The sequence below is a fragment of the Somniosus microcephalus genome, chromosome 24, assembly GCF_052327205.1.
Source record: "Somniosus microcephalus isolate GS21.2 chromosome 24, FLI_Smic_1.0, whole genome shotgun sequence".
Lineage (NCBI taxonomy): Eukaryota > Metazoa > Chordata > Chondrichthyes > Squaliformes > Somniosidae > Somniosus > Somniosus microcephalus.
The window spans coordinates 6,336,477-6,352,424 of record NC_141010.1 but is presented as its reverse complement, the minus strand read 5'-3'; the positions used below and the strand labels follow the sequence as shown (position 1 = coordinate 6,352,424).

Here is a 15,948-nt window from a genome sequence, read left to right as displayed (position 1 = left end):
TGGTGGCGGGTAGCATGCTGCGGGATGGAGTTGAGGACACTCACGTCGAAGACAGAGTCTTAGTTGAGATCTTCGAAGTGCTCCTTCCATCGGGCACTGACTGCCTCTCTACCCTTGATGAGTACCTCTCCGTTCTTGGCCCGCAGTGGGGTAGGACCTTGGGTGCTTGGGCCATAGGTGATCTTGACTGTGCTAAAGAATCCACGCACTGGAGGCCAAGTCACTGAATATATTTAAGTAGATAGATCGATTTCTAGACACAAAATGCATCAAGGGCTATGGGGAGAGAGTGGGAATATGGTATTGAGGTAGAGGATCAGCCCTGATCATATTGAAAGGTGGAACAGGCTCAAGCCCTTGAGTTCGTTTCTAAAGGGATAGAATTGAAAAGCAGACAAGGTATGTTAAACTTGTACTGAACCTTGGTTAGACCACATTTAACTTTAATTTTCAGTGTTCTGGTCTCCATATTATAAAAAGAATGTAGAGACACTGAAGGTGCAAAAAAGATTTACAAGGATGATACAAAAACTAAGAGGTTAAACTTAAATTTCCCAGGTTGAAATAAAGCAGATGCACGCACACAACACACACCTCCTCCTATTTTTCTATGTTTCCAGGATGTCCCAAAGCCAATATAGTCCTTTTTGAAGTGTGGTCACTGTTGTAATATAGGGAACACGTCGAACCCCCCTCTGCTTCTCTCTTTCCCTGCTCCACCTTTTATGATCGGATCAGCCTCTCTCCGGTGTTTAACGGCCAGGCTGGAGAGCGGGCGCGAGCGGAGCGTTCAAAGTCCAACGGTCGAAGCGCGAGCGGGAGAAATGGGAGGCTGTGATTGGAAGAGGGGCGAGCATGCGCAGAGCGAGGGGCTGAGCGGTCAAAGCGCGAGCGGCCCAGAGAGAGAGGGCGGGAGAAATGGGAGGCTGTGATTGGAGGATCGGCGAGCATGCGCGGGGGGAGGAGACAGTTATCGCCACAGAGTGGCTTTAGAAAGTTCCAGAGTCCAAATTGGCCGGTCGCGGGTTCGGGAGACACTCGGGGAAATTTCCCGATAGTCAGTCCGTCGCTGAGGGCAAGTCGGCGGGCCGATGAAGCTGTTCCCCGGGCCGGCGAGTCGTATGTTGGACACCTCCCTGGTCTGAGAGTGAGTGAAGCTGGCGGCCTTTGCGGAAGTGCGGCCAATAGCAGCTGGAATGAAGGCCGGGGGCAGCAGATATCACGGTGGGATCAGATGGTGATGAAACTGTGTGTTGGACACCCCCGGTCTATTACCCTGGAAACATAGAAACATAGAAGATAGGAGCAGGAGTAGGCCATTCGGCCCTTCGAGCCTGCTCCGCCATTCAACGAGATCATGGCTGATCATCCAAATTCAGTACCCTGTCCCTGCTTTCTCCCCATATCCCTTGATCCCTTTAGCCTTAAGAAATATATCCAACTCTTTCTTGAATATATTTAATGAACTGGCCTCCACTGCCCTCTGTGGCAGAGAATTCCACAGGTTCACCACTCTCTGGGTGATGAAATTCCTCCTCATTTCAGTCCTAAATGGCTTACCCCTTATCCTTAGACTATGACCCCTGGTTCTGGACTCCCCGGCCATCGGGAACATCCTGCATCCAGTCTGTCCAGACCTGACAGAATTTTATAGGTTTCGATGCGATCCCCTCTCAATCTTCTAAACTCCAGTGAGTATAAGCCCAATCGACACAATCTCTCCTCATACGTCATTCCTGCCATCCCAGGTATCAGCCTGGTGAATCTTCGCTGCACTCCCTCCATGGCAAGAACGTCCTTCCTCAGGTAAGGTGACCAAAACTGCACACAATACTCAAGGTGTGGTCTCACCAAGGCCCTGTACAACTGCAGCAAGACATCCTTGTTCCTGTACTCGAACCCTCTTGCTACGAAGGCCAACATACCATTTGCCTTCTTAACCGCCTGCTGCACCTGCATGCTTACCTTCAGCGACTGGTGCACAATAACACCCAGGTCTCTTTGCACTTCCCCTTCTCCAAATCTATTGCCATTCAAATAATAATCTGCCTTCCTGTTTTTGCCACCAAAGTGGATCACCTCACATTTATCCACTTTTGTTCTCCTTATCCCACTTTTTGTTCTCCTTATCCCTTGGGAGGAGGGTGCTTCGGCACTGCTCGATTTGTATTTCTCCTCCATCCCAGTTATTGGATGACTTGCTTTTGAGAATTTGAATTCCTGTTGTCAAAATTCAACTGTGCCAATTGCTTCACCAGTGTCCTTGAGGAAGCCTGCCATCTTTGCCCAGTCTGTGACTCCAGCCTCATACCAATCTGGTTGACTACTACCTTCTGAAGTGACCTGGCAAGCCACTCAGTTGAGCATCATCGCCTTGAAGATGAAAGCGCACCACCTTCTTGGGCCAACTAAGGATGGGCAATAAATGCCGGAGGCACATATCCTGATGTCGTGACCACAGAGTGCCCCGTGTCTCTGATTGGAGTGGGAACATCCCAGGGCTATGAAGTGGCTATGGAGTGTTTGGTTGTTCACCTACAGACAGTAGCAATAGCTGCAGCTGTTGGTTTTTCTAAATGCATTTTTATCCACACCTGCCATGTGCTAAGTGTTTGTTTTAGATTTGTTTCTGACTAGTTTAATGGTTCATTGAGAACACCGACACTGTTTTTAAAAACAGATTTTTTTTCATGACTTGCGTGTGGTGATGAATGGAGATTAATTGCATATTACAGGCATGTACATCTAAGGCAGTAGCATACAAAAGGGTCGTGATCTGTCTAGGCCTGCACTCCCACCAGAAGAAAGGCAGTTTATTGAATTAATCCCGTGACACAATAATTATCCGATAGATTCGATGTTAAACTAGTTGTTTCCCTCAAGTCTTCTCCAAGTTGCTGATTTTTAGTTCTTGGCTATGATTCGACAGGCACTGGCTGTACCCTAGTACCATACCTGCATGGCCATTTTTTAAGTGTGACCCCAGATATTGTTCGTGGGGTAATCGGCCAGATAGCTGATGAGATTTGATAGAGGTGTTCAAAATCTTGAATGGTTTTGATAGACTACATCAGGAGAAACTGTTTCCAATGGCAGCTAGGTTGACAACCCTCCATCATTGTCACTAAAACAGATTATCTGGTCATTATCTCATTGCTGTTTGTGGGAGCTTGCTGTGCACAAATTGGCTGCCACGTTTCCCACATTACAACAGTGACTACACTTCAAAAGTGCTTCATTGGCTGTAATTGAGCTGTTGTGAAAGGTGCTATATAAATGCAAGTTTACTTTGTTAATCAACAAAATTTGTGTCTTAAACATTTGTTATTTTAAGTGATTAACACAACATTTCATGCTTTTTTAAATTCTTTTTCTCATCTGGCGGGCAGACTCTGAATACTTTGTAGGTGAAGTTCTACAGGGTGAAAAACTTAGCAAAAAAGCAAAGGATAAAAGAGAGGCGCTCCTCGAAGGGTTCCGTCAGGTGAAATACAAGTAAGTGGAATGCTTCACGGTAAACTAATTTGAGATTTTTAACTTGTCACCACGGTAAACTAATTTGAGATTTTTAACTTGTCACCACGGTAAACTAATTTGAGATTTTTAACTTGTCACCATATAGAAATGGCTTGGAGCCTGAAATTGAAAGCTACAGGTGGGGTGGTGATGCCCCCAAATCTCCCTTATTTGCTGTTTGCAACAGCAGAAACCACAAATATGCCAGGTGTCTTTTTGCAGAGAAACTGGGAGGGGAGGATTCCCTTTAAGTGTAGACGTGCAACTGCCAGGGAATCTTGCTGGTGCTGCATCTCCTCCTTGCCTGCCCTCTGGTGAATTACATAGACTTTACAGCGCAGAAACAGGCCAGACGGCCCAACTAGTCCGTGCCGGTGTTTATGCTCCACCCTACTTCTCGCCTTATCAACACATCCTTCTATTCCTTTCTCCCTCATGTGTTTATCTAGCTTCCCCTTAAATGTATCTATGCTATTCACCTCAACTACTCCCTGTGGTAGTGAGTTCCATGCTCTGGGTAAAGAAGTTTCTCCTGAATTCTTTATTGGGTTTATTAGTGACTATCTGTGACCCCAAGGCTGGACTCTTTCCGCCCCCCCCCCCCCCCCCAAAGTGGAAACACAAGGGCCCAGAAATTCGGGTCGGGGGCTTCCCGCGGGTGTAAGCCTCCGACCTGCACTTACCTAGCGCGCCTGCCGTTCTGCTGTGGGCCCGCATGGGATTCCAATCCTGGGCCTGCTCCAACTGCCGGCGTGCAGTGCTTGCGTATCCCAGGGGCGCAGTTAGTTCGAAGCGTCCCCTGGGATCACGTGGGCCATGGAGAGCCAATCCTAGCAGGGAATCTGTCTTCATAGATTTGACAGGAAGACCTGTCAAATCTATGATTAGTGTTCAGCCCCAAAACATAACTTAAACTTCAAATAAATTTTTTAAAAATAACTATAAATTACATAAAATAACTTTTAAACAATAATTTAAATTTTTGAAAAAATTAATTACAGTTTTTAGCAGGGCTAAAAATAAACTTCCCTTTCTTTAAAGTATTTAAAAATAATAAACCTGTTGAAAAAATGTTTTAATTTTACTTAATTCACCACTTACCTGGTTAAAAGCAGGCCTTGCGACTGCTTTATAAAAGCGTAGCTCCTGGAGACTTACCCTCCTGGAGAAATCTGGAAAAAAAAACGGAAGCTCCAGGCGTACGCACTGCCTCTCCGGCGCACGCGTTTGACCTGTGAACACCTTCCTTTAAGGGAACAGAAGTTCCGGTTTCCCGCGCATGCGCAGTGCATGCACGAAACCGGCACTTTCGTTGGGCCTACGTGTGAGTACCCAGCGCGTACTCACCCGTGGGGACCCGAATTTCTGGCCCCTTGTCTTTGTCGCTTTCAGCCTATCGAACCCCTTCATAAAGTTAAAGACCTATTGAATTGCTTTTCTATAGAATTGGTTTTGGACTCCGTTTGATGGTTTTTACAGACCCTTGGCACAGGTCAGCTGCCGTAGAGCATAGGGTGAGCAGCATGATGCTTGACGATGTAGATCACACACACTAGCTCAACTTGACAAATCTCCATTATCCAACTTTTCAACGCCTGTCTCTCTTGCGTCTAGGTCTAAACTTGCCTCTGCCCTGTGGCATATATTACAGCACTTCAAAATGATGTTCAAGTGACAGATACTTGTGTTTAAATAAATACATTTTACTCCTGAGAGACACTTGAGTGAGTGAAATTCACAGTCAAATGAGAAACTGGGGTGGGGGGTTGCTGTCAACTCGCAGCTGAACTACAAAATGAGCAAAAATCTTAAGTGTGGAAAATGTGTCAAAGTTCATTGTGGATAAATGTTGGATATTGCACGTTGGTAGATAAAAATAGGCAACATATACTGAGTGCTGTAAAGTTAGTAATGGGTGAAGATCTAGGGATTCTACTACAGTTAGGGTTTAAGATACTGAGCAGCAATCAAGAAAACACACAATGTTGGACCTATATTGCTAACTTGCTGTAAGTGCGAAGTGATACATTTTGGTATGAAGAACAAGGAGAGGCAATATAAACTAAAGGGTACAATTCTAAATGGGGTGCATGAACCGAGACCTGGGGTATATGTGCACAAATTGTTGAAGGTGGCAGGGCAGGTTGAGAAATCGGTTTAAAAAAAAAAAAAAAAAAAAAAATGTATACGGGATCCTGGGCTTCATAAATAGAGGCATAGAGTACAAAAGCAAGGAAGTTATGAGTACTTGGAAAACACTGACAGGATCGGACAAAGTCAACATGGATTTACAAAAGGTAAAATGCTTGATTTAATCTACTGGAATTTTTTGAGGATGTAACTGGTAGAATAGATAAGGGAGAACCAGTGGATGTGGTGTATTTGGACTTTCAGAAGGCTTTCGATAAGGTCCCGCATAAGAGATTAGCGTGCAAAGTTAAAGCACATGGGATTGGGGGTAAGGTACTGACTTGGATAGAAAACTGGTTGGCAGACAGGAAGCAAAGAGTTGGAATAAACGGGTCTTTTTCTGAGTGGCAGGCAGTGACTAGTGGGGTACCGCAGGGATCGGTGCTCGGACCCCAGTTATTCACAATATACGTTAATCATCTAGATGAGGGAACTAGATGTAATCTCTCCAAGTTTGCAGACAATACAAAGCTGGGTGGGCGTGTGTGCTGTGAGGCGGATGCAGAGAAACTCCAGTGCGATTTGGGCAGATGCATGGCAGATGCAGTATAATGTGGATAAATGCGAGGTTATCCACTTTGGTGGCAAAAACAGGAAGGCAGATTATTAACTGAATGGCAATAGATTGGGAAAAGGGGAAGTGCAACGGGACCTGGGTGTCCTTGTGCACCAGTCGCTGAAGGTAAGCATGCAGGTGCAGCAGGCGGTTAAGAAGGCAAATGGTATGTTGGCCTTCATAGCGAGAGGGTTCGAGTACAGGAACAAGGATGTTTTGCTGCAGTTGTACAGGGCCTTGGTGAGACCGCACCTTGAGTATTGTGTGCAGTTTTGGTCGCTTTATCTGAGGAAGGATGTTCTTGCCATGGAGGGAGTGCAGCGAAGATTCACCAGACTGATACATAAGGACATAAGAAGTAGGAGCAGGAGTAGGCCATACGGCCCCTCGGGCCTGCTCCGCCATTCAATAGGATCATGGTTGATCCGAACTTAGACTCACGTCCACTTCCCTGCCCTCTCCTCGTAACCCCTTATCAGCTAGGAAACTGTCTATCTCCGTTTTAAATTTATTTAATGTCGCAGCTTCCACAACTCTGAGGTAGCAAATTCCATAGATATACTACCCTCTGATTGAAGAAGTTTCTCCTCATCTCAGTTTTGAAAGAGCAGCCCCTTACTCTAAGATTATGCCCCCTAGCTTTAGTCTCACCCATCAGTGGAAACATCCTCACCGCATCCACCCGATCAAGCCCCCTCACAATCTTATATGTTTCGATAAGATCGCCTCTTATTCTTCTGAATTCCAATGAGTAGAGGCCCAACCTACTCAACCTTTCCTCATACGTCAACCCCCTCATCTCTGGAATCAACTGAGTGAACCTTCTCTGAACTGCCTTGAGAGCAAGTATATCTTTTCCTAAATATGTAAACCAAAACTACGCAGTATTCCTGGGATGGCAGGAATGACTTATGAAGAGAGATTGGGTCGATTAGGCTTATATTCGTTAGAGTTTAGAAGAATAAGAGGGGATCTCATTGAAACTTATAAAATTCTAACAGGACTAGACAGACTAGATGCAGGAAGGCTGTTCCCGATGGCGGGGGAGTCCAGAACCAGCGGTCACAGTCTAAGGATAAGGGATAGGCCATTTAGGACTGAGATGCGGAGAAATTTCTTCACCCAGAGAGTGGTGAACCTGTGGAATTCTCTACCACAGAAGGCAGTTGAGGCCAATTCATTAAATATATTCAAGAAGGAGTTAGATATATTTCTTAAGGCTAAGGGGATCAAGGGATATGGGGAGAAAGCAGGGACAGGGTACTGAATTTGGATGATAAGCCATGATCGCATTGAATGGTGGAGCAGGCTTGAGGGGCCGAATGGCCGCCTCCTGCTCCTATCTTCTATGTTCGGTCGCCTGTCCTAATGTCGTCTCCTTCTTTGGCTCGGTGTCAATTTTTTGTCTTATTATGCTCTTGTGAAATGCTTTGGGAAATTTTACTATGAAAGAAAGAAAGACTTGCATTTCTATAGCGCCTTTCGCGACCACCGGGCGTCCCAAAGTGCTTTACAGCCAATGAAGTACTTTTGAAGTTCGGTCACTGTTGTAATGTGGGAGATGCTATATAAATGCAAGTTGTATTGATTTTCTGAGGCATTTTTTACAAGTTTAATGTGAGAACAGCAGTTGATTTTCAGCGGCATCACTGAAGAAACCATTGACTTTTTTCTTTATTTAAATGCCGAGAGCTGTTGCTAAAACTTTGACTTCCTTTCGTCCGCAGCGACCACAGGCACTCTTATCTGGTGTTCAGATCAGGCTCCTGTAGTTGCTGCTAGGTGCATTGTTTTTTGCTGAGTTAGTCCAGTGTTCCAGTTGACCTTGTTTGCACAGCCAGGACAGTGTTCCAGCCCTCGGCAAGGTGTCTTTAATGCACTTGCTACTCCATTATTAAAACACTAGAAAATAAGGGGGCAGGGGGAACGATTTCCTCTCTACATATTCTGCAATGAAATCTATCTCCTAGAGAAAGTCCTTACAATTTTGTTGTTCATAGACTTGCTCTCTTGATTCTTTGTCTAGAGTGGCTTTTCAGCATATTGGGCAAATAATATTAAAATAAAACATTTAATGGAAGAGAGTTGAGAAACATCCAGTGTTGATTTTTAATTTAATTCTTGGAATATGGGCGTCACTAGCAAGGCCATTTATTACCCGTCCCTTGCAGCGGTGATGGGCCGCCATAAACTTTTGTAGTGCATGTGGTGAAGATACAACATAGATTAATTCAAGGTACGATGGCAAAATACTGCGGATGCTGGAAATCCGAAATAACAACAGAAAACGCTGGAAAAACTCAGCAGGCCAGGCAACATTGAAGAAGTTCTGCTCCTCTCTTTGACGGGATCTCTGTTTGGCTCTTCAACCTTGTTAATCTTTTCATTTCCTGCCTTTTTTTCCTCGGTTCTGTAGAAGGGTTTCGACCTGAAACGTTGACTGTTTCTCCACAGATGTTGCCTGGCCTGCTTAATTCAAGGTGTTTGGTTCCCTGTACTGTGGCATATTGACAGCTGGGGTGGGATCTGCTCCCACACCACTGGGGCACTGCTGTTGTCTATGTGGCAGCTCCTCTTCTCAAACCTGCCCCCCCCCCCCCCCCCCCCCCCCCCCAATGACCCTTGGGGAGGCACTTGGGTTGCCATTGATTCTCCCCCGATAAGTCTGGGTGCATCATGTGGACAGACTTGTGTTATACCACCACCCTGTCACTAACGCAGAATTGTTATACTACTGGGCCACCCACCACCTGACCTCCCCATGTGTGCATTTTATACAAATCGGGAAGGGGAATAATCCTCCTGTTCCTCTTCTCCTTTTTCCCCCACTCCCCCAACCTTCCTTAGCCATATTGGTAGGAAGAATGAGGAGAGGTAATATGAACTAAATGGTGCAATGCTTCCCCCTAAGTTTTTTTTTTTTATTTGGGTCCCTTTTAATGGGTTGTGCGGCCCATTGAAAATTTTGCACATATGCGAAATCGCCTCTTTTTAAAGCTGGTCCCGGGCTGTGGGGGAACATTGGGTGCAGGAAAAGAGATCTCAGGATGTATGTACACAAATCATTGAAGGTGACAGGACAAATTGAGAAGGCTGTTTTTCCATTTTAAAAATATGTGATTAGTGACTTAAGTGTACAAAAGCAAGGAAGTTATGGTAAACCTTTATTTAAAAAAAAAAAAAAAAACTGGTTAGGCCCCAGCTGGAGTACTGTGTCCAATTATGGGCACCACACTTTAGGAAGGATGTCAAGGCCTTGGAGAGGGTGCAGAGGAGATTTACTAGAATGGTACCAGGGATGAGGGACTTCAGTTTTGTGGACAGACTGGAGTAGCTGGGATTGTTCTCTTTAGAGTAGAGAAGGCTAAGAGGAGATTTGATAAGAGGCGTTCAAAATCATGGTTTTGATAGTGAATAAGGGGAAACTTTCCAGTGGCGGAAGGGTTGTTAACTGGAGGACACAGATTTAAGGTGATTGGCAAAAGAACCAAAGGTGACATGAGGAACAAGTTATGATCTAGAATGCACTGCCTGAAAGGGTGAAGGAAGCAGATTCAATAGTATCATTCAAAAGACAATTGGATATATATATACTTGAGTGGGGGAGGGGGGGTAAATTTCCAGGGGAGTGGGATTAATTGGATAGCTCTTTCAACAAGCTGACGATGGGCTGAATGGCCTCCTGTGCTGTATCAGCTGCCTGTGTAAACTTCTCACATTGTGCAAGGAAGGTTCACTAGATTGATTCCTGGGACGAGAGGGCTGTCCTATGATGAGAGATTGTGTAGAATGGGCCTATACTCTCTGGAGTTTAGAAGAATGAGAGGTGATCTCATTGAAACATATAAGATTCTGAGGGGGATTGACAGGGTAGATGCTGAGAGGCTGTTTCCCCTGGCCGGAGACTCTAGAACTAGGGGGCATAGTCTCAGGATAAGGATTCGGCCATTTAAGACTGAGATGAGGAAGAATTTCTTCACTCAGAGGGTTGTGAATCTTTGGAATTCTCTGCCCCAGAGGGCTGTGGATGCTGAGTCTTTGAGTATATTCAAGGCTGAGATCGATAGATTTTTGGACTCATGGGGAATCAAGGGATATGGGGGTCGGGTGGGAAAGTGGAGTTGAGGTCGATGATCAACCATGATCTTATTGAATGGCGGAGCAGGCTCGACGGGCTGCATGGCCTACTCCTGCTTCTAATTCTTATGTTCATATGTTACGGAGGTGGGAGTAGGCGGTCTTGGTGATGGAGTGGACGTGGTGTCGGAAACTCATTCGGCAGTGCAGCACTGCGCTGCAGGGTCAATTTAGATTATATGCACAAATTCACGAGGGGGACTTGAAGTGCCCTCAGCATCGTGGCTCAGAGAGCAACTGAGCCCAAACACACTGCAGAGCTGCCTCCATTGAATGGTGGAGCAGGCTCGAGGGGCCGTATGGCCTACTCCTGCTCTTATTTCTTACGTCCTTATTCTATGATTCTAAGTGGAGCTGAGGCTAATTGCCGTAATCTTGCCACTGCCCTGGATAAGTTATGTTGATTTAATACAAACAAGGGATTAAACCTTGAACCACCTTGTACCGTATGATTAAAAATTAAATGTAGGCAATGGATATATAATAAAACCACTCATTTACAGTTTTAACAGAATATTGGACACCGTTGCAAAGTTCCGTCCCCAAAGAATGAAAAAAATCCCAGAATACATTAAAAATATTTAGCCCCTGCAAATTAGTGGCTCTGAAATTATGGCACACACCCCTATTGTTCGAAAACAGCAAATCCTCAGACTCCGCAAGTGCAATGCCACAGGAGATCAGCTAGTAAACCGATACAAATCTTGTGTCTGCCACTTCCTATTGGGTCCTTTTTCATATTAATTCCCATGCCCGCATAATGAGAGCTGCCTGTGTAAACGTCTCGCATTGCGGTTACTTCCTTGCCCAACCCCTCGCTCCAGTGGAGGTGCTGTAGCACTGCCACTGGTGGAAGGGTGCAATTACAGCATAACAACAGAAAATGCTGGAAAAACTCAGCAGGTCAGGCAACATCCGTGGAGAGAAATTTGAGTTGACGTTTCGGGTTTGACCCTTGACCCTGAGTTTTGAAGAAACGTCAACTCAAATTTCTCTCCACGGATGTTGCCTGACCTGCTGAGTTTTTCCAGCATTTTCTGTTGTTATTTCGGATTTCCAACATCTGCAGTATTTTGCTATCGTGCAATTACAGCATGACAAGTTTACATAGTCAATTCCCATTATAAATACAGGCATCTAAATTAATAGTGGAAATACAACAGTAAAGAGTAGTATCATTTTTTAAATGGGGATTGAATTACATCTGCATGCTCTGGACCAATTATCCCCCAAACTATAAACCCTGCTTACCGGAACAACACTTGGCCTTGTGTGCAATGCCAAGGGACAGCAGCTATTTCTGTGTGTAAATATTGCAGCACAGAAACAGACCATTTGGCCCAATGGTCTGTGCTGGTGTTTATGCACCACACTAGCCTCCTCCCACCTTACTTCATCTCACAGCATATCCTTCTATTCCTTTCTCCCTCATGCACTTGTCTAACTTCCTCTTAAATGCATCTATGCTATTTTCTTCAACCACTCCATGTGGTAGCAAGTTCCATTCTCTGGGTAACGAAGTTTCTCCTGAATATTCTGGCTGGGAAGTTTCCTTGTAAACAATTGCAAGCCAATCCTGTCTTAACTTGGCAGTAATGGTTTGTTAATCCTTTAGTGTGAATTTAATCACGTAATTGCACGTGTGACATGAGTGGTCTGGCAGTTGGCATCTGTGCTTAACTGGCACGAGTGGAATTAAGTGCCCCATAAAATCAACTATACATTAAAAAAAAATACCACCTGCCCTGGAGTCATTGCAAGGCAGTAAGTTAATCTTCAAATTCTGATGACTGTTATAAACTGCTTGAGTTTCACACTCATTTATAATGTTAGCTAAACCCAGCGGTTGTGTTACTGCCTGGTAATCAGTCCCAGGCACTTGCTGTCTTGATTGCATGCTGGCACTGACCCAGTCCCCGGAAGCCAGTTGGTATCCGATTTCCCTGGTGAACATGACCGGTTTGTTCCTTCCCAAATCCTGCTCAAATTCTTTGGTCCATTGCATCTGATCTGTTGCGAGTGTTTTGAGTACTCTTAGTTAAACCTGGGTGCATGAGTTTACTTTATATCACGCTAGGAGTCTAGTCTTTCGGATGAGATGTTGAACTGAGGCCCAGTCCGATCTCTTGGGTGGATGTAAAAGATCCCATGGCACTATTTCAAAGAAGAACAGGGGAGTTATCCCTGGTGTCCTGGCCAATATTTATCCCTCAATCAACATGACTAAAACAGATTATCTGGTCATTATCACATTGCTGTTTGGGGGAGCTTGCTGTGCACAAATTGGCTGCTGCGTTTCCTACATTACAACAGTGACTGCACTTCAAAAAGTACTTCACTGGCTGTAAAGCGCTTTGGGATGACTGGTGGTCGTGAAAGGTGCTATGTAAATGCAAATCTTTATTTTAGCCACTGCCTAGCATTGGACTGCATCATAAACTAGGAGGCTCCCAGCTTAATTTCCAGTTGGTGCTGCTTGGACATATTTCTGCCGGTGCAATATGATGACCTTGTGGGCACGAGTTCAAATCCAACCATGGCAAGTTTTGAAATTGAAATTTTTCTCAATTTTAGGCAAGCATTAGGGAAAAATGACCTTAAAAGCTGCTAGTTTGTCATAAACCCAACTGGTTCACTAATGTCCTTCAGAAAGGGACCTCTCATCTTTATCCGCTCTACATCAGAGATTGCAGCCCCACTGTATGTGGTTGACTCTGAATGGGCTCGAGGCAACCTAGAGATCAGCAATAAATTCTGCCTTGCTCGCGTCACCCACATCCAATAAAATAGCATGCAGAGAAACACACAAAGGTGCTTCACAGCAGTGTAATTGGAGAATAATCAATGCCAAGCCCAAGTAGGAAATGCTAGGAGGGATGACTAAATGCTTGATCAAGGAGGTGAGGCAGAAAGGTTTAGGGAGGGAATTCCAGAGCTTGGGGCTGGGATGACTAAAGGCACGGCCGCCATTAGTGGAGGTCACCGCTGCATTGCTGTGAATTATATGCTTGAACCCACGACCTTCTGACTGAGGAGAGAGTGCTACCACTGGGCCAAAGCTGATCAGTCAAGGCTAACGCCTGATGATGCATTCTTCCTGGGCTTGTCTGGCTCCCTGTTTGACTCTGGAGGGTGTCTGATGTAATGGAGATCTAGATATAGCATCACTGCTTCTGCAGTATCTCACCTGCAAGATTAGCATAAGCATATTTAATCTAGCTTTTCTTTGTAGACAACAGCACAAAGTAGGCTTAAATGGTGACCTTTCAGATAACTGACTACAATTATTTCACAGCATTGCCTAATACATCAGTGTCACGCATCAAATGTTTGCAGATCATCATTTAATTCCGAATTTAGTTTGATCTAGTTGGCTCTGGAGTGCTGCCATACTTGTATCGAGCCCTGGTTGGGGCTAGGAGCTCGCTCCTCTGGTTAAGAGATGTTTTACAGATGAATGTGGCTGATGCCAACAGCACTGTGTGAAAGTGCATTGAATTTATCGAGGACTGAGACCCAAAGAAGAAACCGAGCATTGATGCTGAAATATAGAAGAGTTATTTGATATTTATTAACCCTAGTCAATGGGTGATGTAGACTTAGACAGGCAGCAAGGCTGGTGTGGTGATTTATGTACTGTACATACACAGTCAAGTTATTCAGCTTCTAGTGCAAGCAGTGACAGATATATAAAAATGAAAACAAGACTGCCATATTTGCATATTTAACTGTTTGACTGGCTCTCCCCTCCAACAATAATAGTGCAGAGAAGTTCATGGCTCTTGGCTGTACAGGAAAGAATAGGCTCCAAATTGTGCACTGGCACCTTCATACATTTTTTGATGGTTTATAGCATAAGTGTTGCAGTGTTTTTTTTAATAGCTTTCACACCGACATTGTGGAATGTTTTCATGACTGATGCAGCTTGCAATTTTATTTTGAATTTCATAGAGATAATTATTTTAATTTGGAGTCATTGGAAAGGGTTCAGAGAAAGGGCCCCCAGGGGTGGCAATGGGCTGCAAACCAAAAAACGCTATGAAAGAGGCTGTGAGCTGAACCTACTGATCTGGGAGCAGGGGGTGGGGGGGCGAGTGGATTTAAGGGGGCAGGGAAAATTGTGAAGCTCTTTGTGTGTTGAACTGAGGAACAGATTGAAAGGCCAATCTAAACAACATTTTGCTTGTAGTCTTTCACTCGGCCGCACAACTTGATGCTTGCTGTTCGTGTGAATGTTTGTGCTTGCGGTGAGGGATGTTGGTGCTGGGGAGTGGAACACTTGGCCATTCTCAGGATGTGGTTGTCACTGGCTAGGCCGACATTTATTGCCCATCCCTAGGTACCCGGAGAAGGTGGTGGTGAGCCCCCTTCTTGAACTACTGCCGTCGGTGTGATGGTGTTCCCACAGTGCTGTTTGGGAGGGCTTAAAAAAAAAAAAAAAAAACATTTCTGCAGTGGTTTGGTACCGAGTGGCTTGCTCGGCCACAGAAGGCATTTGATAGTCAACCACATGTGGGACTGGAGTCGCCTATAGGCCCAGACCTGGTAATGACAACAGGTTTCCTTCCATAAAGGGCATTGGTGAACCAATTGGGTTTTTATGACTATCTTCACTTGCTGAGACCAGCTTTTTATTTCCAGATCTTTTAAAACCAATTCTCAAACTGTCGTGGAGGGACCCAATCTCTCTGCTTTCTGTTTGAGCTCTCATTCTTTGAATTATTATTCCAGTTAACGTAACCATTACACCGAGGATCTCTACAGACAAACCTACATCTCGCGGCGTCCTGCTAAATGGGAGTCTCTCCATATTTCCCTGAATGCTTCACCCAAATACACATCCACCATGCAGGATGGGAGTCATTATTATTGCAGAGCAAAGCAACCGTAGCTTTGGGTAGTGCGTTGTCCCTTCTCTTAGACCCAGGGCATGTGAGGCCATGAAGGGGTAAAATTAGAAAATTTAGTATCTGCATTTTATGTTGAGTATGACATTATTTGAGGCAAAGCACTCCGTTCCCTTTGTACCTAGCAACTCCTCACATCAATTTAAGAATGACACTGGCCAGAGGTACTGTGTGCGTGTGTGACAGTCAGGGGTGCATTTGAATTGATGCTAGTGAGAGGAACACCCTAGTTAGATGCTGGCTGTGGGTTCCTGGATGTTGGAAAGGTCAATTTGGCCTCCCCCCCCCCCCCCCCCCCCCCCCCCCTTCCGGGGAGAATAGGGGGAAGGGGCAGAACTCCCTGAATTCTAATCTTTTGCATCACCCACATTTGAATAACATGAAATAAATCCCCTGCAGTGAGGGGAACCTGTCTGCTGCAGAAAACCTACATGGAAGTAATGATATTTTTGAGGTGGATTATTTACCATTGATTTTATTTGAGTAATTCCTCTTTGCTTGTCTTTTCACAGATATCAACAAGAATTTCAGTACAAAGGTGAGTGAGGCTGTACCTTACTTTTACAGTGGTAGGAGATGCTGGAAAATGTTTTGCTTTTGAGTTTTTGCTCCAGGTGTGGGGTGTTGGTGCTGTACTGCCTA

The 15,948-nt window shown here is 45.0% G+C and overlaps 1 protein-coding gene across 1 annotated transcript in view; it reads left to right on the top strand.

The window, feature by feature from the left end:
- Window positions 1–15,948, top strand: part of skap1 (src kinase associated phosphoprotein 1) — a 504,878-nt gene that overhangs the window by 19,582 nt on the left and 469,348 nt on the right. The window contains exons 3-4 of the mRNA XM_085966146.1: window positions 3,390–3,495; window positions 15,819–15,844. Coding sequence (XP_085822272.1) covers window positions 3,390–3,495; window positions 15,819–15,844 — 132 coding nt within the window. The remainder of the gene's footprint in view (window positions 1–3,389; window positions 3,496–15,818; window positions 15,845–15,948) is intronic.